Source organism: Ovis aries, chromosome 3 (assembly GCF_016772045.2).
Source record: "Ovis aries strain OAR_USU_Benz2616 breed Rambouillet chromosome 3, ARS-UI_Ramb_v3.0, whole genome shotgun sequence".
NCBI lineage: Eukaryota > Metazoa > Chordata > Mammalia > Artiodactyla > Bovidae > Ovis > Ovis aries.
Window position 1 is genome coordinate 121,088,692 of NC_056056.1, and position 23,883 is coordinate 121,112,574.

Genomic DNA, 23,883 nt, shown 5'->3' on the forward strand with positions numbered 1-23,883 from the left:
GCAGGTAAAGGGAGTAGAGAGTATATTCCTCTTTACTCTGATCTACTAAACCTTCCACTAGGAGTTGGCAAATACTCCCATGTATGTCCACCACCCCCCCCCCCCCCCGCCACACACACACACACACTGTTGCTGTTCCCTTAATTTTGCAAGCCCTTTTATATCAGGAGTGTTGAGATACAGGGCAAGATGAGGAAAGCAGCCAAGATGACAGTTATTTAGTCTGCATGTCAGAGGATATTGATAGCCTTAAAATAAATAGAAACTGCAGAAGCAGAGCGTGCCTTTCGGGAAAAGGAAGAGACATTTCTCATTTATATCCAACTGAATTAAAGAAATCTAGATGTAAGTATCTGACAAACTGCTGAAATTGTTTAGACTCACACTAAGCAGAGCACTGAGTGATAAGGGTACATATGCATTGGAACGTTATTGACATGTAAATGACTACCGGATCTTTCAGAGCTAACAACACAGCCTGGGGAGGAGCCTGTGCACCACTGGCCAGCATGCAAGATCATCTGTATATTTTTCCCCAATTAATTTTCGCGTCACTTACCAACACTGTTGCTGCACTCTGGTCTGGCAGCTTCCTTGCTGCTTCCTTTCTCTCTGTTTGGGTGTGCTTACTAACTAAAACTATCCTCTGACCCCTGAGAAGACCCTTGCCTTTTCTCAGTCAGTTTCCATGCCTTCTGCTGATAGTGCCCTCATATATTTAGATGATCTTTGCTGCTTCTTAATTCGCAGAACATGTAAAGTCTTTATCATGCGGTCAGTATATTACATGATACAAGTTTTATCTACCCATGTTGATTTTAATTATCAGTCCTATTCTGATAATTAGAGGAGAGGTTCTCCTATATGTCTGCATCTCTGCTGTAATTTCTCTTACATCCTTGGTATCCTTCAAATGCCAGGACGATGCAATACACAGCCAGTACTTTAATAACTGTTTGCAGATTGGACTTATTAACAACCGTCAATATTGATAAATCGTGTTCTTATCTTTCCTTCCTAGATATATTAGCTTCTATCAGGCTACAATTGCTATTTCAAATGGAAACTAAATTTAGGCTTGCCAATGTCAGCTATACACTTTTGAAAAATCCAATGATCTGGACTTTTTTTTATAGAATTATTTGACTTGAATACAAAATTATACATGAACATTCTTTGACTTTGTTCTAGTACCAGCAATTAATAATGACATTACTACGAATAAAGAGCAATTAATAAATGATAACTAATAAGTAATTAATAATAATTAATATGATCTACATTGTTTCATTTGCCTATTACATAAATCCCTAAATAACAAATACTTCTGAAACATATTAATAAGTGGACTTTAAAAATAAACCCTCTTCCTACTTCCATCTCTGATCAGTCACCAAGAGTAAAATGGCCCACTGTCAGTTCAATGAAAAGTCAAATACATAAAAACTCACCGGTGAGGATTTCTTTCCTCACTTTGAAAGTGTCCACAACGGGTGTGATGATCCCTTCAATGGTTCCAAACATGCTGCCAAGCCCTAGGTTTACCAGCATGAGGAAGAACATCACTGACCAGAAGGGAGATGCAGGGAAATGTGTCATTGCTTCTGTAAAGGCAATAAAAGCTAAACCAGTCCCCTGAACAGCCTGTAAGATATACAGAATAGCCACATTAGTCAGAACCACGTGCAGCGCTGGCTATGTATATGAAAAGGCAGGGAAACTCTGAATATGAGGGGCAGTTACTGGAAATAAGCACACTAATATCATCATGTTGTCTCCTAAGAAATGTGCCTCTAAACAAAATTCAGGGTGATGATGTTATCTCATAAAGACCACGGATAGAGCCAAAATTAAAAAATTTAAGAGTAAGTTAGTACATAAATCTTTCCTTATGGAATTTAAGATTGTTGTGTTAATGATGGCTTCATCTGTAACTTCCTGCACACAATTCTTTATGTTTAGTCTCGGGTACATTTAGCTATCTTAAAGAAGTGATTAATGGCCAATTTCTTCATTATATTTTCCTTTTTGGCAAAGTAAAGAGAGGGTGACAATTTATGCAAAGCTATTTATTCACATTCCCCTATATCATGTTTATTCAAGTATACAGCAGTGGCTAGAAAAAGGACTTAATCATGACTTAACAAACGTAACTAGTAAGATGGGAGATATCATTCATGTGTCCAAACAGTTATACAATATGTAAATGGTCATCATAATGTATCTAATTTCATTTTCTATGTGAAAATCACCTTATTTATATTCATATTTTAAATTATTATGGCTTCATCAGTGAAACTACTTTTTAAAGTAAAGCAAACCTTTCTGATTTAAGAAAATATGCTCTCTGAAATAAAGATGAATTTTTGAAACAGCATGCTCTTCCACGGGCATTTTAAAGGTCCTTTTCCTATAAGAAGTCTTCTGGGTAAGGCATATTTTAAGTTAATGAGAACTGTTTTAGTGCTTAAACATAGACTACTAACTTTATTGAGCTCATCTTCAATTTGACAGGCGTTAAGATGAAGCTCAGGAAACTCTTCTTCTTTCACTTTTTGAATGATGTCATAAACTAAGTCATAATCTTCTGCAGTAATAGCTGAAAAGTTGATATGATGGGGAATAATATCTTGACTAATGTTTCCCATTTTCACAAGTTTTATGATCATTTCCGAATTTCTGAAAAGTAAAACAGCATTAATAAACAGTTGTGGGTTTGGGATGGAGATTTTTTTCAAATACAATTATGCCATAAACTGTAAAGGAAATTAACAACCATACTCTGCAATGCATTTCTCATTTATGACATTTGCTTTGAAGCCCAGAACTGCAAACACCACCAGTGTTGCCAGGATAGAAGTAAAAAAATTGATGAAAGACACCAGGACAGCATCAAAGTGGCAGTTGTTGTCTCTCTTGTTGTAGCTTGAAAAGGCGATGACGCCACCGAATCCCAGACCTAAGGCAAAGAACACCTGAGCTGCAGCTTCTCTCCACACCTTCGGCTCCAGCATGATTTCAAGCTGTTTAAAATTAAACAGAACAGAAGTCAGCTGCAAAATATTATTTCTCAATAATCTAAAGGAATTGATCCTGTTGTTTAAATATATCATAATGACACACACCCAAAGATAATTCAAAACAGAGAATTATCTGTTCTTAAGGAGAAAGAACACATTTTTCATTGAGGAATTATACAAGGAAAATGAATAAGAAAGGCCATAGACTTTAGAACCTTTAGATGGAGATGTTACTCACATGGAGAAAAAAATCATATGGGAAATTTTAAATATCTTTAGGACAAAGCAAAGGACTATTTGAGGGAGAAATGAACTATCTTCACTTATTTCTATCTATGTCTTTGTTTTCTTTCCAAAGCAACATAAACCAGTTAGCCATGAAAGTTATAAACTTTATTTAAGTAATGCCCTAAGTTTTGTGTTTTCTGGTGAAGTCTAACAGCCAAACCAGGTAATAATTATAAGCTGGGTAGAGTTAACTATTTGTACTTTGCATATTCACATAGATATTATTGTTTCATTTAATAGTTTCCTGAAAGCTTTTCCTTTGAAAATTGAAGTAATTCAACCATATAATCTCTAAAGACGGTTTCAGATCCAAAGTTTTTAAGTTTGGAATCTGTGCTGAACATATTTTTCAAGTAACTCTGCTTTACTTCTTAAACAATTATCACTGTATGTAACTAAACCTTTTAAATGGAACAATTAATATTAGCCATAGTGGGCAAAGACCTCAATAAACAGTTAAATTTGATTTCAGTAATAGTAGTACTTAAATTGGTATTTTATCTGTTTTCACCTTTGCAATGAAATTGCCTTTATTGGAAACAAAGCCAGATGTGGTTAAGAACATGACTTCCATAGACAGTCATTTAATAATCTAAAAATAGAGCATCCTAGGGTAAGTGGCCTGTTCACTCTGAGTTTATTCTCAACTGAAAGACGAGAGTAACAAAGCATGTAAATACTGCTCATCACATTGCCTACCTCACTGAGTCCTCAATAACTGCTAACATATGGACTATAGTAACAGCTACGCTGATAAGCATTGGAAAAGACCCTGATGCTGGGAAAGACTGAGGACAGGAGGAGAAGGGGGTGACAGAGGACGAAATTGTTGAATGGCATTACTGACTCAACGGTCATGAGCAAATTCCTGGGGATAGTGAAGGACAGGGAAGCCTAGCATGCTGCAGTTCATAAGGTCTCAAAGAGTTGGACGCAATCAGCAAATGAAAACCGAACTCATTCAACTGTCTATCTCTACTTTTCCCACTAGATGGCAGACAATCCCTATTTACTAAAGACATTCTGATTATTGCCAATTCAGAAACTGAGTCTCTGTTCACTGAGAATATTTTGTGTACTTAGGTACTTTCTCCCTTACATAAACAACTTAAATTTAAAGGAAATTGACAACTTTTTATTGTTATTATATTAACTGTCACATCCTACAATGGCCTAATACCAATCTTATCAATAGTCCAAAGTAAGCTGAAGAAGTAATTCACTTATTTTAATAGTTATTTCCAGTTCTGGTTTAAAATGTTAACCAAGTATTGCAATTTTAAACATGGGGACCATGTAAAAGTGTCATATGCAAGTATCTAGATTCTAAAATATCTATTTAAATCAAATATTTAGAGTCATGTCACAAATTACCAACTTAGAGAAACGCAATATTCCAGGAATCCACACCAAAGCTAGTTGTTTTAAACTCAGAAAACGTTTTTTTTCTCTATATTGTATAAAAATAAATATTTGTGGTCACTAAGTATGGCCCATTTGTGGCTCATTTAAATGATAATATAGCTGAAATTCATAAATGTGAACTGATTATTCGCTGAGAAATTCCAACAACCCTACAGGACTTTTGAACAATAGAAGAGAAGCAGATCACAATGTCAACATTTTTGCTACTTGAGAATGAACAGAACCCCACTTGGAACCAGATACTCAAAAAACACAGCCTCTTTTTCACAGTACCACGGCAGCTGCCAGGAGTGCCAGTTTCAGGGAGGCTAAAATCTTATCCCCAAGTCTCTCAGCACGATGCGTGGTACAGTCATCCCTCAGACAACTTCCAATTTCTGAACCAAATTGAGATTGTGTCTTTATAACTCATTGTCTGATTATGATAGTGTTAGCACGCTAATTGAAGTATGATTTCATTTCAGTGAATATCCAAAATCTACATGCACCTCAAATATGTTTCTGACTGTTTCCTATCAAACCAACATGACAAGTCTCAATGAGCCCTACATTGAGGTCAGCTCTAAGCTGAATGACAGAGTTTAAGTTCTGAGCCTTTTAGGAAACCTAATGGAATTTTCCTGAAATGCATATGCATTTATAAAAATTACAGAACTTCCCAAACACACTAATATAAATACTATTCGAGAAAATACAAAACCTCAAAACAGAACAAGAAACCTTGAATTTTTTCTAAGACTGGATTTCGAGTACAACAGCATTCTTAATCTGGGTCCATGGACTTTAGGCATTCTGTCAACCTCCTAAGACACTAAGCAAATTAATATGTTCATTATTTTTTCTGGTAAGGAGATCCTATTATCAGTTTGTTTGTTTGTTTTCCCCCAAAGGAGTCCATGTCACAAAAGGTTAAAAACCACTGAAATAGAAGAGGAAGTGTAAAGATTGATAAACTCTAAACTGTACTGGTGTAAAAATGGGAAGTTAATTTATTGTAAAAGAGGAATTTCTGAAGTTTAAATAGTGAAACTTACTCTGGATAAAGTGGGACATTTAAAATTGGAGAGAGTTGGATATAATTATAGATATCTCAAAGTCTTGGTTTTACTAGGCTGGTTAACATAACAGTTACAGTTTAATAGCTTAGTGCACATTGTTGTACGTAGGTTTGAACAATTATCCCTTAAATTTAACTGTGGGAATATTTTAACAACATAAAACTTTTGTGATCACAAGCTTTAACTGGAAATACAGTACATACCTCAGGGGTAAACATGTGACGGATGCCATCAACTGAACCATTTAAAAGGAGTGCTCTGATTAGGAAGCATATAAGTACCACATACGGGAACAGAGAACTAAAATACATGATCTGCAAAGAAAGACGAAAATAGGTGAGACACACTAACAACTATATTCTTTCTCATACTTAAAGATTATTTGTGTTGTTCTATACTGGACTTTCCTGGTGGCTCAGATGATAAGGAATCTGCCTGCAATGCAGGAGACCTGGATTTGATCCCTGGGTCAGTAAGATTCCCTGGAGAAGGGAATGGCTACCCACTCCAGTATTCTTGCCTGGAAAATTCCATGGACAGGAGTCTGGTGGGCTGCAGTCCATGGAGTTGCAAAGAGTTCAACACAACTGAGTGACTAACACTTTCACTTTATATCTTCATACTGTGAAAATAACCCCTTTATAATATAATAATACTATTAGTACCTTGTTTAGTCATCATAGCAGAATGGCTTATTAGCTTTGATGTGGTGTGATTCATTAAGATCTATTTGGGATATAATGAAAAATGGGAAATCGTCCTTATTTAACCTCCTTTAAGAAAGTCCATAGGTGTGATGCAACTTGGATAGTGTTGATTCCTCACAGTTCACACAGTTCCCAAACAGGCAGTATTTAAGAGAAACAAAAGGACACTAACTCCTCAACAAGTACCTGCTTTATAGTTTCAGATGGCAAAAGTCCTTTAAAAAAAAAAATTAAGCAAAGTTCCGTGGTAATTCTGTAAACCTTCTAGACAGTGGTCCCTGTTAAGGCTCCTACAGAACTTGAATAATGGAGTAAAGGTCTTACTTTCCACCTCAGAAGTCTTCATCATTAAACAAATGTTATCACAGAAAAGCGACTGTCCTAAGCAGACATGTGCCGCCTCCTTGACATCTCCATGTGGTTCCTAAAATCCTGGGTTTCCCCCAAAGCTGCCCCCACCACCCAACAGTCGTTAAAGTCAGACATCCAGAAGTAGCTCTGCACGCCTTCTAATTTCCTGGCTTCCAGACTACCACCCGGCCTGTTGCATTGCCTGCTTACATGCTCTCCAGAAATCTAATACAGCAGGAACAAAATGCAAATGGCTCTGTCGTCCAAAGCCTTACACTAGGCTGCCTACCTGCCTGCCCTCCCACTCCTCCCTGAGCTCCAGCCCTGAAGGAAGCCAAGCTCTCATCTTCATCTTTGCAATTCTTCATAGAACACTCAGAATAAGACTTTTTTCCCCATCCAATAGGTCCCTAAATGCCCGTCCCAATGTCCCATGAACCTTCAATGATATTACTTTGATTTGGTTTGACAGCACTTAATACTGCTGAAATTGTCATCTGTGTTTACTTGTTAATTTTCAGTGTCCTTTACTGAAATATAAGCTCTGTGAAGGCAAGGACTTTTCTCTCTTGCTCACTACCAAATTCCAAACATCTAACAGAGTTGTTAACACATATTTGGTATGTGATATGTATCTGTGGGAGAAGGATTAGAGGGAAGGTGAGAAGAATGGAGGAAAAAACTTAAAAACTGCCATCGCAGAGGGTAACACAGGCAGGTCAGAGATACTGAATCCTATAATAATTGTAGACAGACAACAAAGAAGTCAGCACAATCATTTGCACTTCTATTCTGTATACTTTGTAACTGTATTTCAATATTATTAAAAATATTACAAATAAAATCTCTGCATAATTAGGAACCTCTATTTCTCTAAAAGTAATTATATTATAATTATAAAGAAATATAATTTTCAATCAACTCTGAATGGTCTAAATTTTAAATTGCATCCATTCATCCACATTTCTTGCTTTTTAAAAATCAGAATGCTTTAAGATGGAGTATGTTTCATTCTTTCTGCCTACTTTTAGCATCTTTAAATCTGTGGGTCTATGATATCTATTCAAGTAGCCTTGGTCTCATTTGAATTGCAGCTATTCCTTTTATGGTTTTTCTTTCAAATCTTGAAGCTAACTAGAAGGGTGGATTCACTTGCACAATAGTCTATCTTTTCGTTGTTGTCTTTTTTTTAACAGAACTCAAATTTGGTACCTTTGGCAACCTACTCCAGTATTCTTGCCTGGGAAATTCCATGGACAGAGGAGTCTGGTGGGCTACATGGGGTCAACAAAAGAGTCAGACCTGAATGAGTGACTAAACAACAAACTGACAACAGGACTTCTATTAACCCATTTATTTTAAAAGTGAAAATGAAGGCTGCAAAATAAAATAATCTGGATAGTTTGGTAATGATTTTTTTCCAATAGATATGATATACCTTGGTATGTTTTTAACATAATTTCAAATTAGAAGCTAACAAAGTAAATGATTCTTCCTGGAGCTATATTTGCCCATCCTAAACAACTCTAAATCACCAGAATATGGTTTTTTCCACATCCCATAACCAGCTGATTCCAAACTGACTCCACATTTCACACAAGCCCCTTTGCTTTCATCAATGACGTGTCTCTTCACTATCAGCTTCCTGCTCGTTTTGCCTCTAATTTTCCCTGCTGGCTCTCCTCTCCATCTCGGAAATTGATCACCCACACTACTACCAGAATGATCTTTCTAAAGATCTGATGGTGTTAATGAACTGCTAAAAACCCTCAAATACTTCACACTGTTTGTTAAATAACAGCCGCCATTTACCAGTGTCCATGCTTTAATTCCTGCAGTCAGCTAAACCTTTCAAGCCTCACCTCCCACAAGCTGCACAAACTGTAAGGCACACAGCGTTACTGAGCAGTCTTTGGGCTTTGTACATGCTGTTTTCCGTGCCTCTGGTGTCTTCTCTCTGAACTTTTTGGTGAACTCTTCTTCAGCCATCAAACTCTAGCCCCAAATCTACCCCCTCTGTGAAGCCCTCCCCCAAATCCAGGTTAACGTCAGTGGCTGCCTCTGTGCTATCATGCACTTATTATTGGCAACTCTTTACTGCATGTATTCTGCTGTAATTATCTTGTCTCACCCATTAAGTTATAAGTTCTATGTGAATAAAGGTGGGGTGACCCATTGTCCTTTGCATATTCTTTGATATTCAAATATATTGTACATTAAGAGCCAATTCATAGGAAATTTTCCTTTCTGTACATTCTCTAAAAAAAAGAAAACCCTCACCTTTATTCTATAGTACTTAAAAATGGTGTGCTAATTATATGATCAGACAATTCAAGCTTCATTTATTAATTCAGCAAGTATTTGAGCTCTTAAAGATACTCATCTGGCTTCAGTGATAAGATTCTAGCTTAGTTTCGTCCAAAAACGAACACGAAGCTTTCATGTTGGATATAACATAAAGAAAAGTGACAGTCAAGATTTTAAACATGAAAACATTTAAGCAGTGTTAGGTAGGTCACACCTGAATTTTCTTCTTCTGTGAGCAGGTAAAAGAATAAAATATTTACTTATTAAATACTTACTTATTATTTTATTAAAGAAAAGCTTTACTTATTAAATATTTACTTATTATATTTATTAAAGAATAAAATATTTACTTATTAAATATTTTACTTATTTACTTATTACATATTTATTACTTATTATTTACTTATTAAATATTTACTTATTAATTCTGAGATTTAAAGATGCACCTTACATCAGTATTTTACAGAGGTATCCATTTTGTGTTTTTAAACACAAATTCTTCTCATTTAATGAGTCTCGGAATACTAAAATTACCAGTTGCATAATATTATTAAAAATAGTTTAAACTCTATCTAATTGACTATATGGAAAATGCTACCCCTCAAGCACTTTCTCCTTATTTTTTGCATTGTTACCTGTTAATATTTTATGATTTATTACCTGCCTCTTCCACTAGAATGGACATTCCATGAGGACAGGTATTTTGTCTGCCTTGTTCACCACTGCACTTCCAGACTTAGATCAGTGCCCAGCACATAGTAGGGGCTCAATAAATATGAGTTCAGTGAGTACATGAATGACTCTTAAGTATTTTTCTTAAGAACTGGGAACTAAAACAATGAAATATGTTTGGCTGGTTTTAACACTCCCTGGGCCTTAAAAGTGCTTCCCCTGTGGCTCAGCTAGCTAAGAATCCGCCTGCAATGTGGGAGACCTGGGTTTGATCACTGGGTTGGGAAGATCCCCTGGAGAAGGGAAAGGCTACCCACTCCAGTATTATGGCCTGCTGCTGCTGCTGCTGCTAAGTCGCTTCAGTCATGTCTGACTCTGTGCGACCCCATAGATGGCAGCCCAGGCTCCCCTGTCCCTGGGATTCTCCAGGCAAGAACACTTGAGTGGGTTGCCATTTCCTTCTCCAATGTACGAAAGTGAAGTCGCTCAGTCGTGTCCAACTCTTCGCAACCCCATGGACTTCAGCCTACCAGGCTTCTCCATCCATGGGATTTTCCAGGCAAGAGTACCGGCCTGGAGAATTCCAAAACTGAACAGCCTTTCACAGCAAGGACATTCAATAAAAGAGATAAGTTTACAAATCAAAATGTTACATGAAAATACTTTCATTCTGCTGCTGCTGCTGCTGCTAAGTCACTTCAGTTGTGTCCGACTCTGTGCGACCCCATAGACGGCAGCCCACCAGGTTCCCCTGTTCCTGAGATTCTCCAGGCAAGAACACTGGAGTGGGTTGCCATTGCCTTCTCCAATGCATGAAAATGAAAAGTGAAAGTGAAGTCACTCAGTCGTTTCCGACTCTTAGCTACCCCATGGACTGCAGCCTACCAGGCTCCTCCATCCATGGGATTTTCCAGACAAGAGTACTGGAGTGGGGTGCTACTCAACTATGAAAAAACAGTAAACATATGAAATCATTTAGTTGTTTTTCTTTTTTATGTTAAAATGTTTAAACACACCTTCAGATAGTTATTCTCTCTGAGGATTTCATAGCCCAGTTCTAGCTCTGCTATTTACCAGTTGTTTAATTCTATTTATTCTTCCTAAGCTTAACTTCCCAGTCAAATGGAGAAATGAACATGTAAATCATCTGGTTGATAGATTAAACAAGCTAATGTATGCAGAGTGTTTACTTGGCACAGTAGTAGTCCTGATAGCAAAGCAGTACCAATAGGAAACATTACCTTTAGAGATAAAGAAAGCCTGGAGCTTCTCATTTCTATCCATCTCCCTGGAGGCAGGCATCCCTTTCACAGAGGACCCAACAAAGGACATGCAGCCATACAACCTGCATTGGACCACCTCCGCTAGTGCCGAGTTTCTACCACTGCAGACAACTAATTTCATTGTTAGCAGGCTTGATTCCCGAAATATCTTCCTTTCCTTGAAGAGTCACCACCACCCCACCACTCTCCATAATCCCCAGGATTTGACCATGTGACGACACAGGATAAGTAAGGCTTATTCCTTTTTCTTCAACTACTTGAAGATTGTGATTAAGAAGCTAAGATAACTCTTCTCCATGACAAAGGAGAAAATAAGGATTTTGGTAAAAATCCAGTATTACAGGTGTAATTCAATTGACTTGTGCCTACCTGACCTAAAGGAGAATGAGACTGTCATATTCCTGTCTTAATTCATACAGTTTGAAATTAGCATTCTGTTTGTGTATGTGTGTGTGTTGGCAAAGACGTTTAGCTGCTAAATACTCTTAGTTGTTTTCTTCCCCACATACTAACCTTAAACTTCATTATCCTTAAACCATATTTCTCTATACTGCATTGGTGTGTTTATTCAGAGGCTTTTTTGTTTGGCAGACAAATAGAGCTTTACATATATTCCTAATAAATTTCTTATTTTATTCAGCTCATTGGTTCAGGATGAGAAAATATACATTTAGACTTTCATAACTTTGTTCATATTACTTATAGCTTTCTCTTATCTGTGCCTACTAAATTTTTTCTTCAAAATCTCCTGAAAAGCTAGCCTCTCCCTAAGCCTTCTCATCGAAATAATAAATCACATATAGTCTAGAAATTGTATTAGATTTTCTAGAAAAGTTATTTTACATAAGAAAAACATCCCAAATATGTGATGAGAAAAGTATGAGTATTTTCTTTAAATGATAAGACACATACTCAGACAAAGAAAAAATAAAATGTGGTATTAAGACTTGAGCAGAGGGATGTTTGGACTTCCCTGGCTGGCCACAGTTGGTTCTTATTCTATCAAATGACATTATCTTAGGAAGCCTATAAACGTGGTTAGATTTGGCTTAGGACTCTATCCTTTTATTTAAAACCTGACTATATTAGGTCTGTGACATTATACAAGACATACCAAGTGGAACCAACTAATTGAACTTATTTAATCACAGAATACACTAACATTTATAAAAGACCAAAAAATATTAGGTGTGTTATCTACCATATTCATTTCTGCAAAGGAAAACAGTAAAGAAGTTCCATTAGGAAGTGAAATATAAAATCAGCTGTGATTTACAAGCTGTAAAAACTGTCAAACATTTCTAATTAAATATGAACCAACAGGAAGCAAAGATGAGGTACACACACTTTGCCTAAAAGAGTTCACTATTTAGTGGGGGAAAGCTGTCACAGCGAGAGAGGGTATAGCATTGCAATTCAATAATGTGGGCATTAGCTTTAGACAGAGCTAGTTTTGACTCCAGGTACCAGCATTTACTAAACATTATTCTCTGGGCTAGTTACCTATTTCCACAAACTTGTTTTTTATCTGTAAAGCAGGTCTGAGAGTAGCAATTACTTCTTAGAGGTTTTTATTTTGGGTTTTTTTTTTTTTCAGATTTAATTGGGATAAAGTATATGAAAGCCCTTTTCATAGTGCCTACTACAAAGTAAATATGTAATAAATATTGGTTTCTGTTATTGTTCTTGCTCTGATCATTGTCAGAATCATCTTCATTGTCATTTATTACCACTATTACTGCTGCTGCTGCTTTTACTACTGCTGCTATATTAATACAATTATTCCCACTCTTATTAGTATATGATGGTAAGTGGCAATATATTGACCTGGAAAGATACATGATCAGATCTATACTTGGGAAAGAAAAAACAACAGAGATGGATTGTTCCAGGGCAGAGAGAAAAACCAAAATTAATTCCTGCTGTGATCCAGACAAAAAGAGAGCTTTAAAACAATGGCAATGGGGAGGGGGGAATGTACTATGAAAGCAAAATAGTGAATAACAATTACTTTCCTAATGCATCCTTTTAAAAAATTATCTGATTGACTTCCTAGGGTATCTAGAACTCACTTACTGTCTTTCTCAACCACAGTCTCATAAGATTTTCCATTTGCCACGGCCACATGCCCTTTAGTCTTTTATATTACTCTAAGTTTCTTGTTGAGATTATTATAACTACCTAATGTTCAGATTTTTAAGAAACACTCCCTAATGAACTTTTAAAATCTTGTAAGCAACTATTCCCTAGAGCACCTATAGCAGAGAAAAAAAAAATGATATAACACAAATAACATAAACAAGTTCTTTATTCTACTATATTTCCCAATTTCCGTGGTTGGAACTAATCAGACAACTAAAACATTAGGTTCAGCTGAATACCAGCAAAAAGAAAGGACGGTTAAGTGTTGACAAAAAAGTTCAAAACAGATCTTGATAGAAGAGGGGAAGATTATAAACGACTTTAGATTTCATTATAAAAAAAAACTTACATCTTTATTTGTATCCTTTCCTTGGTCTAAATACATTTTTTTTAAAAAACACCACTTTTTACCAGTCTTTACTTAACTGCCTAGATTGAAGTGTTACTTGCAGCTTGCTCAGACAGATTTATTTATATGGGGTTGAGAGGGGCCGGGGGTGGGAACAGTTCCCAGGAATGGCGATTAGATGTTTAGCAGAAGCAGGAGGGGCTCTGACATACTAACTTTTCCAGAAGACTGAATGCCTTTGATCATAGCCAAGCACACCACAACCCAGGCAGCCAGCAAGCAGATGGTCATCTTCCAGTTTAAGCCACCACTTTCAGAAATGGAGCTGGAAATATTCAGTGCTTCTCTGTACCAATAATAGGTAGTGGCGGAACTTTTTTCACATTCTGGCTCTACAACTGTAGAAAGAAAGGTAACACAATCATTTCAGATAAGAAAGAGTAACGAGGCTATTTTTTTCCCCCAGTTAAGCCTGTAAATCAATTCTTAACATTTCCTAGAAAAGTACTACTATTCTACAGAAGCATTTAAATCCACAATGAAATCCCCTGTGCAAAAATATGGGGAAAAAAAATCAACAAACACGAATCCTCGTTGATGATTATCTTGTTACACACTTCTAAAATAGGAATGTGTGAGCGTCTCATCAGGGGCTTTCCTGATGGTTCAGCAAGTAAAGAATCTGCCTGCAATGCAGGAGACACAGGAGATGGGGTTCCCCTGGGTTAGATCCCCTAGAGGAGGAAATGGCAACCCACCCCAGTATTCATGCCTGGAAGATCCCATGGACAGAGGAGCCTGGAGGGCTATATAGTACAAAGAGTCACAAAGAGTCAAACAAGACCGAGTGTCAAAGCACAAGCTTTTATCAAGGTGACTAAAATATATGAATTTTATAGCCCCTTTTGCCCCCAAAATTAGCACAAGCTTTTATCAAGGTGATTAAAATATATGAGTTTTATAGCCCCTTTTGCCCCCAAAATTATCTGATTGACTTCCTGGGGGCAGAGCCATCAAAAATGCTAGCTGCTTCACATATGTGACCTTAGAAATGGAGCTAGTCTCAAGTGACTTGTGCTGTAAACATAAAATACAAAGGGATTCTTTGCACACTTAGTATGAGGAAAACAATGTAAATTATTACATTACTATTTTACATTAATTTTGTTAGAATATTAATATATTAGATATATTGGGTTAAATAAAATATTTCATCTGTCCCTTTTTACTTCTTGTAAATATGGCTACTAAGGACATTGTAGACTACATATGTATGTTACATTCGATATTTACCAGACAGTGCTACAGAATTATTCTTTATATTCCAGGATATAAAATTATAAGATAAGAAAAACATAGAACAATAGAACCAAAGACATAAGAATTTCTTCAATCTATTTTTTTCTCCTCTTTTTATCTTAATGCAAATGTAAGATATCAATAAAAATGAACAAAATAAAATATTGTCTAAGTTTGTAACTGAAGGCTGATAATTTTTTATCCTAACATCCTGGGGCACAATAAAATAACTTATAAAATAACACAATAAAATAAAGAGCTAAATAAATGATGCCAAACATCTATCTTTCTGAGTATGTCAAGGAAAGTTTGTTATAATAACTTCGAAAGATTTTAGAAAAAAATATCTTGAAAGCTCCTGGCTTTACTAACTTTATGATCTTTAGATACAAAAACTCTACATTGTAGATATCTTACAAGTGTGTGAAGTATTTTTCACCAAAGGACACTGATCCCAAGGCAGAGGCTGCTGAAAAGATTGAGAAAAATAAAACAGACTCCAGCCAATGATGACATTGTAGTAGAGAGCCACAAAAAAGCATACCTGCAAAATAAAATAATGTGATTACATTAAAATTCTCCTGCCCCTGCCTTTGAAACAATGAGATGAAATGCATCAAAACCCACTTAATATTAAAAAAAAACTTTTTAAATTTTAATTGAAACACATTATCTTTTCTAAAATGATGACTCTCACAGGCCTTAAGAAAACGCATTAACAAGATTATACTACATTCACATTACAGCATATTTTGGGTATTAGTGCAAGCTCCAGTAGCGTTTTTTTTAATACATGATTAAAGAGTTGAGTAGAGAATACACACTCCAAGGTAGCATTTAACTTAAGACTATATAATTACAAACCCTGTAAAAAGTTATATGGCAAATACCATACCAGGAAACTTACAACACAACTTGCAAATCCAATCCCTCCCAGTTGAGGACTTATATAATTCCACACACCAATGCTTCCTCGCCGAATTCTCTGACCCACCGAAAGTTCCAGGAAGAAAAGAGGAATACCTATTACCAGGAGTAGTATTAAATATGGCAAAAGATAGGCACCTATAGAGAGAATAAATAAAATAGATTATATTTTCAACAGCCACAGTAGAGAGTACACTAATTCTGATTATCTCACGAAAGATGACATTTTAACTACCGTAAGTATAATTATAAAAAACTTTAAAGAAAATGCAGTTTCATTACTTTAAGCTTTCTGGTATTTGAAACCTGACTTTGACTGCTACCGAGTTTCTGATAAAAAATAATTATGAAAAAAGTAAGGATATCAATGAATAGCTTTAGCTTCATTTTATTGAAAGGGTAAAACAAATTTACTTTTCATAAAAATAATTGATTCCTTAAAATATTTTCTTAAATAGGTTTCAAAGGCTCCTGGCAGTCTTATTCACAAAATGTTAATGAAGTCATTTATTAAATTTTACTCAAACTCATCTAAATCATGCATTTCAAATCTGATAAATCAAAACGAATGAGATGTTATATTAAACTGACTTTTTGTAACAACAGGGAAGAAGAAATGCCTGCTTAGACTGAAAGAGAAGAAAAAAGAAAACATCTACCACAAATGGCATTTTTTCTCCATATGTATGTTATAGGAAAAAGTTCACTTTGGGAAATGAGTAATTTTTGGTTTTCCAAAATTCTGTTAAGGGGTAGGTAACAACAAAATCACTGCAGATGGTGACTGCAGCCATGAAATTAAAAGACACTTGCCCCTTGGAAAGAAAGTCATGACCAACCTAGACAGCATATTAAAAACCAGAGACATTACTTTGCCAACAAAGGTCCGTTTAGTCAAGGCTATGGTTTTTCCAGTGGTCAGGTATGGATATGAGAGTTGGACTGTAAAGAAAGCTGAGTGCCGAAGAATTGATGCTTTTGAACTGTGGTGTTGGAGAAGACTCTTGAGAGTCCCTTGGACTGCAAGGAGATCCAACCAATCCATTCAAAGGGAGATCAGTCTTGGGTGTTCACTGGAAGGAATGATGCTAAAGCTGAAACTCCAATACTTTGGCCACCTCATGGAAGAGCTGACTCATTGGAAAAGACCCTGATGCTGGGAGGGATTGGGGACAGGAGGAGAAGGGGACGACAGAGGATGAGATGGCTGGATGGCATCACCGACCCTATGGACATGAGTTTGGGTGAACTCCAGAAGTTGGTGATGGACAGGAAGGCTGAGATTCATGGGGTCACAAAGAGTTGGACATGACTAAGTGACTGAACTGAACTGACTGAACACTAATTTTTTAAAAAAGATAATTAATTAATAGCTATTATAAAATATATGTGCTATTTTTTCATAGTAAAGTTTTCATACTTAAATATATATACATATTATTTTACAGCTCAATCTCAACTTAAGACATATGCCCAGTGACTTAAAAATGTACTAAATCAATTGACAATGTTAATATTAGACTCTATTATTGATAAAGTCTAATATGAAAACTGTACTCATATCTAGATGAGAATACATAAGCAAATTATTCATTGATAACCTTTAAAATGAACTTGCTACATTCAAATTTCATATCTGGAGTTTTTTCCAACCAGATACTACCAAGTGGGGACTAATGCCCTTTTTAAAGAGGAGGCCATTCATTATATTTCTCTTATTAAAAAGAAAATGTTAATGGTATTGAATAGATTGTGGAAGTTGTTCAAATTGTTTTGGTACCTTTTCTGTTGAAGAAGTAAGTATTAATGATTTTTTTTCAAGTCATTTATCTCAGTGTCTATATACCTCTTAATTACTTTCCATGTATAAGAATTTCCTTTAATATGGTGGTTGGTAGAAAATCTCTACTCTCTTACAGCTGATTTTCACACTTTGAGACATGAGTTGATTCAACAAAGGAGTATGTAATATAAAGCATTGATGCATGCGATTATAAAACAGAATTATCAAAACTCAAACCCTAAGATGACTAAGAGCATTCAGGCACTAATGACCTGAGAATGTTTACTGAAGGACTGAAAATGCACTTTAACACCTGGATGAAATCCTGGGGTGTGAATAGGTTTATGTGTGTGTGAACGAGTAGGAGAAAAAAAAGAGAATGAATGAAGACTGGACTCATTGGAAACATTTTCTCAGTTATGTGCACATGACATGTTATTAGATACCTCTCCATTTCTTCTGACTCAAATTACTCCACAGTCCTGGAAATTAAAATAGTCCTAGTTAAAATACAACTGAGCATTTACTACTTGCGGGGCACACTTCTATCCATGTTATATGTAGTCACTCATTTATTCCTTACAAGAATCCAGTGTGGTAAGCACAATTATTGGAGAAGGCAATGCCACCCCACTCCAGTACTCTTGCCTGGAAAATCCCATAGACGAAGACTGCAGTCCATGGGGTCGCTGAGGGTCGGACACGACTGAGTGACTTCACTTTCACTTTCCACTTTCATTCATTGGAGAAGGAAATGGCAACCCACTCCCAGTGTTCTTGCCTGGAGAATCCCAGGGACGGCAGAGCCTGGTGGGCTGCCGTCTATGGGGTCGCACAGAGTAGGACACGACTGAAGTGACTTAGCAGCGGCAAACACAATTATTACCCTCGTTTTACAGGTATGGAAATGAAGCCAGAAATAGTAAGTTAACTTGTGAAAGATCACCTGTATAGTGAGGGAAAGAGCCAGGCTTCATAGTCAAACTGGCTTCAAAACCTGAGCTGGTCGTTTCTATATTATGAAAGTGAAAGTACTCTTTGCGACCCCATGGACTGTAGCCCACCAGGCTCCTCAGTCCATGGAATTTTCCAGGCAAGAGTACTGGAGTGGGTTGCCATTTTCTTCTCTAGAGGATCTTCCCAACCCAGGGATCAAACCCGGGTCTCCCGCACTGCAGGCAGATGCTTTACTGTCTGAGCCACCAGGTAAGAACCTCTATATTATAACACTTACTAAACTTAATCAGAGCTACCCTGGTCACTCAGATGGTAAAGAATCTGCCTACAATGTGGGAGAGCTCGGTCTGACCTCTGGGTCAGGAAGATCCTCTGGAGAAGCGAATTGCTACCCACTTCAGAATTCTTGCCTGGGAAATTCTTTGGACAGAGGAGCTTGGCAGGCTACAGTCCACTGGGCGGCAAAGAATCAGACATGACTGAGCAACTAACATTCTCCCTTTCACTCTCAACCTTAACCATTGTGCTTTAAGTAATATCTTCAGACAGATCAACTTATATTGGTCGATTATTTTTTATTCTGTTATTCATAAAGTACCTCAAATGATGAATAAGATTTATACAATTGAGACTGTTTTGTCAAATACCTAGATGCTCAAAGCTATACTGCGTGCATAGTACCACCTTTTAAACTCCAACAGCCATCTCAAACTGATGAAGTCCATTGGTGTTTTATAATATCACTCTCTAGCACTTGTAATTAGAAGAGAGGGGACAATTCTTGGATGGGCATCTTGATTTTCTTTACATATAAAAGTAAGGAGCAAGAGCCATTTTTGCTAACTGATTAACTATGAAATCTTTAGAGTTTTCCACCAAGACTAATACTGTATTAAACAGAAAGCAACCTGAGTTTGCAGCCAAGATAGCCTCTTCTCTAAGAGTATGGTCAATAAAGTGCATAAGGCAAAAGGTCTGAAAATCAGAATTCATCTTCTGCCCATCTTGTGAATGGGATAATTTGTTGTGAATTATAAAGCAGGGTCGTACTTAGCTGCTTGCAGCTGATTTGGTAAATAATTAATCTGTGATATTAAAGACTAGCTAAGGAGCTTGCAGGTTCAGTGGAGTGATGGGCAGTGTACCACCAACTCCATGTATTGATTCTTATCTCTCAGGCAGATTTATCACACAGGCTGTGTGTGCTGGGCTAAGTCGCTTCAGTCATGTCCTACTGTTGGCATGGACATGGGCTCCTGTCCATGGGATTCTCCAAGCAAGAATACTGGAGTAGATTGCCATTTCCTTCTCCAGGGATCTTCCCAAGCCAGGGACTGAACCCACATCTCATGTGTCCTGCATTGGCAGGCAGGCTCTTTACCCCTAGCGCCACCTGGGAAGCCCATCACACATGCTACTTTTCCCCAAACCTGTTGGTCTTCCCCTGGTTAAATTAACTAAGCAAGACATTAAACGTATTTTGTCACCTGACACCTTAGCTTTTTATCTTAGTGACTAAAAGAAACCATTTCACATGTGAATGGTTTATTACTTCAACTGATTTGTAGGTTGGTAATTAAATTAAAAATAAAACAAAACCATGTTTTTGTCCTGTCACCAAACCTATCACAAACTGGAATCAAATACCAAAATAGTCATTCCTTCCTTTATGTGCTGAAATGCCACATAACAGAACATTTAGTATTTAAACACACTTGTTTAATAAAGACAGTAAAGAAAGTAAAGCAAATATTAAAGTTATTTTAATTTAATAACCCTAATGTTAGGTAACATTCAGTTTTACTCAAGTGTACTATTGAGCCTGTATCCTATAGGAACTATCTATTCTTTTGTATATGTTTTTATTTTCTTGATTTCAAGACAGTTTTCACTAAATAACGCTTGCAATTACATGCACAAATACAAATAGCTAAATATGCTGATGGAGATAATTTGTTTGAAACCAAAAATGCTAATTTCTTTACAGCATCTTAAGGGTGTTGATATCTACGGATGAAGACTATCTGGTATTATATTAATTATCTGGTTAAGTTCCTTCTACTGGGATCTACAAAGTTCTGGTTGGCAACTGAAGACTATAATCATTGTAAATTATATGTAACTTTTGTTTCATTGAAGAATGAAACAACTTAAAATTCAGAGTTAATACACTGTGGCTAGAACATTCTCTCTCTTGTTCACCAGTATCTTTTGTATCAGAAACTTGAGGATTTTCTCCAAAGTGAATGACTGACAGGAACAAGGAATGGAACACTGGTTAGAAAAGGCAGTAATTTAGAGATGTTAACAGGATCCACAGAAAGAATTTGAGACTATGACCTTAAACAATCCTTGTGTGTTCAAAGCAAGTCTTCGGCTCCTATGGAAACCTAATCTGAAAACAAAGCTTAACTCACTTTCAACAAAGGCGTCTCCCTGGTTTTACAATGGAATTCATAGTTTCTAAAATACTGAGACTGCAGCAATGATTGCTATTTGACATAATCAACTGCAGTTTACTCAGCAATGTATCACACACACACACACACACAGAACAGAAAACAGAGACTTACCGCCCCCGTTCTTCTGACAGAGGTATGGGAACCGCCACACATTCCCTAATCCTACAGAAAATCCCACCTGGGCCAGGATGTATTGCAGCTTGCTGTTCCAAGCTGGTCTTTCATCTTTGACTTCAGATCTTTCTACAACATCTGTGTCTTTCTCTTCTGGGACATCAACAACTAGTTCGCTCTTCTTAAAAGCATCATCAGCTGAGTCTTCATTGGAAAGAAGGTCTTTGACAGACTCAATAACCTCATCGTCTAATTCTCTTTTTACCACCTTGCTATTCTTCGGCATTGGAAATTGTGGGTAGTAGTAGTTTGTTTTGTTTTGTTTTTTTTTTTAACTTTCCTTTCAGCAAACTTCTTTTTAAAAATATGTTAGTTGATACAAATAAAAGATGGAGGAGGATATCAAAGAAATCTTTGATTCAAGGTGATAAAATCTTATGGATCTTGGATCTGTTTGTTCAATATTCTGCAGGTACCTGTAAAATTTTAAGTTGAAAAACAATAATATTTAATGAGGAAAAATATTTAAAATACCAAAGACTCTGACTTCTTAATTTTGTGATGCAAACTCTTTCTGCATAGTATAAAATATATGCTTGTTCTTGACCTTTCAGAGCTTAATATTCACAGAAGTATAAGAACTGTAAAGTACACAAGAGCTTCACACACATTTTATTTCAGCTAACTTAACTTCTTCCTTCTTGCAGAAATCTACTTCAGCCTCAGATATACCCCACTGTATAATGTATATTCAGTTCATTTGTAAGTAGAATTTGAAAAACTTTTCTTAATTCCTTCTTCTCTCTCTGAATAAAGCACATTCTAATTTTATCATTTATAAAATTACAGAAACAACTGCATGCCATCCCTGTAAATTTGTCTTATGTAGAATTTCTTCTGTTAGCATATTCATCTACTCCATCATTTGCTATTAAGGGAAAAGTCATTAAGGGATATATTTCAGGAAGGGAAATTTCTCCTTTCCTCTCTTACACCCTTTGGTAGCGAATAAGTTTGTTTTCTATGTTTGTGAGCCTGTTTCTGTTCTGTATTCATTTGTGTTATTTTTTCAGATTCCACATATAAGTGATATCATTTGGTATTTGTCTTTCTTTGCCTTACTTCACTAAGCATAATATTCTCTAGGTCCATTCATCTTGCTACAAATGGCAACATTTCATTCTTTTTATGGCTGAGTAATATTCCCTTGTGTGTGTGCGTGTGTGTATACACCACATCTTCATAAGCCAACTGCCTGCTGACGGGCTGCCTCCCTGTCTTAGCTATTGTAGACAGTACTGCATTGAACAGTGGAGTTTATGCATCCTTTTGAAGTAGAGTTTTCCATTTTTCCAAATATATACCTACAAGTGGAATTGCCGGATCATATGGTAGTTCTCTTTTTTCGTTTTTTTAAAGGAATGTTGATTCTGTTTTCCATAGTGGCTGTACAAATTCCCACCAACAGTATATAAAGGTTCCCATTTTTCCACACCCTCTCCAGAACTTATTTATAGACTTTTTGATGGTACCCATTCTGACCAGTGTGAAATTATCTGTTTTCAAAAGTAACTAAATATATGAGAGCTTCTCCTCAAAACTAGATCAGGAAGCTTGAAAAATGATATCCAAAAGAATTCTGCCATTTACTGCTAGAAAAAGAATGGAATTATTTAATGGAACTGCTGTTAGGTTTACACTGAAAAAGTCAGAGAAACATTCTGTCATACTTTATCTTATAACCTTAATAAAAAGAGTACTGGGTAACCAATAGAAAAAAAAAAAAGATTTAACTTGATCATCTATTTGTTATTTTAAGATTTGGAGGTGTTTCACTGATTACAAAATTAAAATGTGTACCTCAAGGAAAAAACACTGATTTAGGACTTGGTGAATATTAAGAGAAAGACTGTGAAGAAAATTCTTGAAGAAGAAGCATTCCCAAAATATTCTGAATAACAGAAACATCTCTAGAATAAGTGAAAAGCTTCTAAAGCTAACTATTTTTAAAAGGCCAACAAGGTTTGAATAAGGAAATAGTTTCATGAAGTTAGGGATTATGTCTGTTTAATTTGCATTACTTCCCTCTAAAGTTCAGATCCAAGTCCATTCTAAAGGTGATCGGTCCCTGGTGTTCTTTGGAAGGAATAAAGCTAAAGCTGAAACTCCAGTACTTTGGCCACTTCATGCAAAGAGTTGACTCATTGGAAAAGACTCTGATCCTGGGAGGGATTGGGGGCAGGAGGAAAAGGGGATGACAGAGGATGAGATGGCTGGATGGCATCTCCAACTCGATGGACGTGAGTTTGAGTGAACTCTGGGAGACGGTGATGGCCAGGGAGGCCTGGTGTGCTGCGGTTCATGGGGTCGCAAAGAGTCGGACACGACTGAGCGACTGAACGGAAATGAACTGAAAATTCAGTAAGTATTAGTTCAATAAATGAAAACATACAATCATTGAAAGCTGAAAAAAGCTGTTTCCAAATAATTTTTGCTGGAAGAAGACAACCTGACATAAGAAAGTGCCATCTGTGAGACATAGATTGTCTAACGGTCTACATTTTTTGGACCACCTAATGATAAACCGTTGGCTAATAACTTTACTGATACAAGGATAAGGGCATTTGTTTTAATTTGACAAGTTTGGAGTTCTGTCCTAACCTTTTTACTTAGTTATATAACTTCTCACAGTTATATGACTCAACTTAGTTTCCTCGGTAAACATTTATCTATTATTCC

General features: G+C 36.4%; 1 protein-coding gene across 5 annotated transcripts in view; it reads right to left on the minus strand.

Moving 5' to 3' along the window:
* The window catches only part of SLC6A15 (solute carrier family 6 member 15), a 53,126-nt gene that overhangs the window by 9,813 nt on the left and 19,430 nt on the right, over positions 1 to 23,883 (minus strand). For 4 of the 5 annotated variants that reach the window (XM_012174040.4, XM_042246572.2, XM_004006231.5 and 1 more), the window contains exons 2-9: positions 21,142 to 21,620; positions 15,809 to 15,966; positions 15,319 to 15,445; positions 13,819 to 14,000; positions 5,995 to 6,105; positions 2,782 to 3,023; positions 2,487 to 2,679; positions 1,452 to 1,644 (exon numbers count right to left, since the gene is read on the minus strand). In XM_012174040.4, coding sequence (XP_012029430.2) covers positions 1,452 to 1,644; positions 2,487 to 2,679; positions 2,782 to 3,023; positions 5,995 to 6,105; positions 13,819 to 14,000; positions 15,319 to 15,445; positions 15,809 to 15,966; positions 21,142 to 21,430 — 1,495 coding nt within the window. In that variant the 5' untranslated portion in view covers positions 21,431 to 21,620. Of the gene's footprint in view, positions 1 to 1,451; positions 1,645 to 2,486; positions 2,680 to 2,781; positions 3,024 to 5,994; positions 6,106 to 13,818; positions 14,001 to 15,318; positions 15,446 to 15,808; positions 15,967 to 21,141; positions 21,621 to 23,783; positions 23,806 to 23,883 lie in introns of all 5 variants that reach the window. The other variant, XM_042246573.1, reaches the window with a different exon arrangement.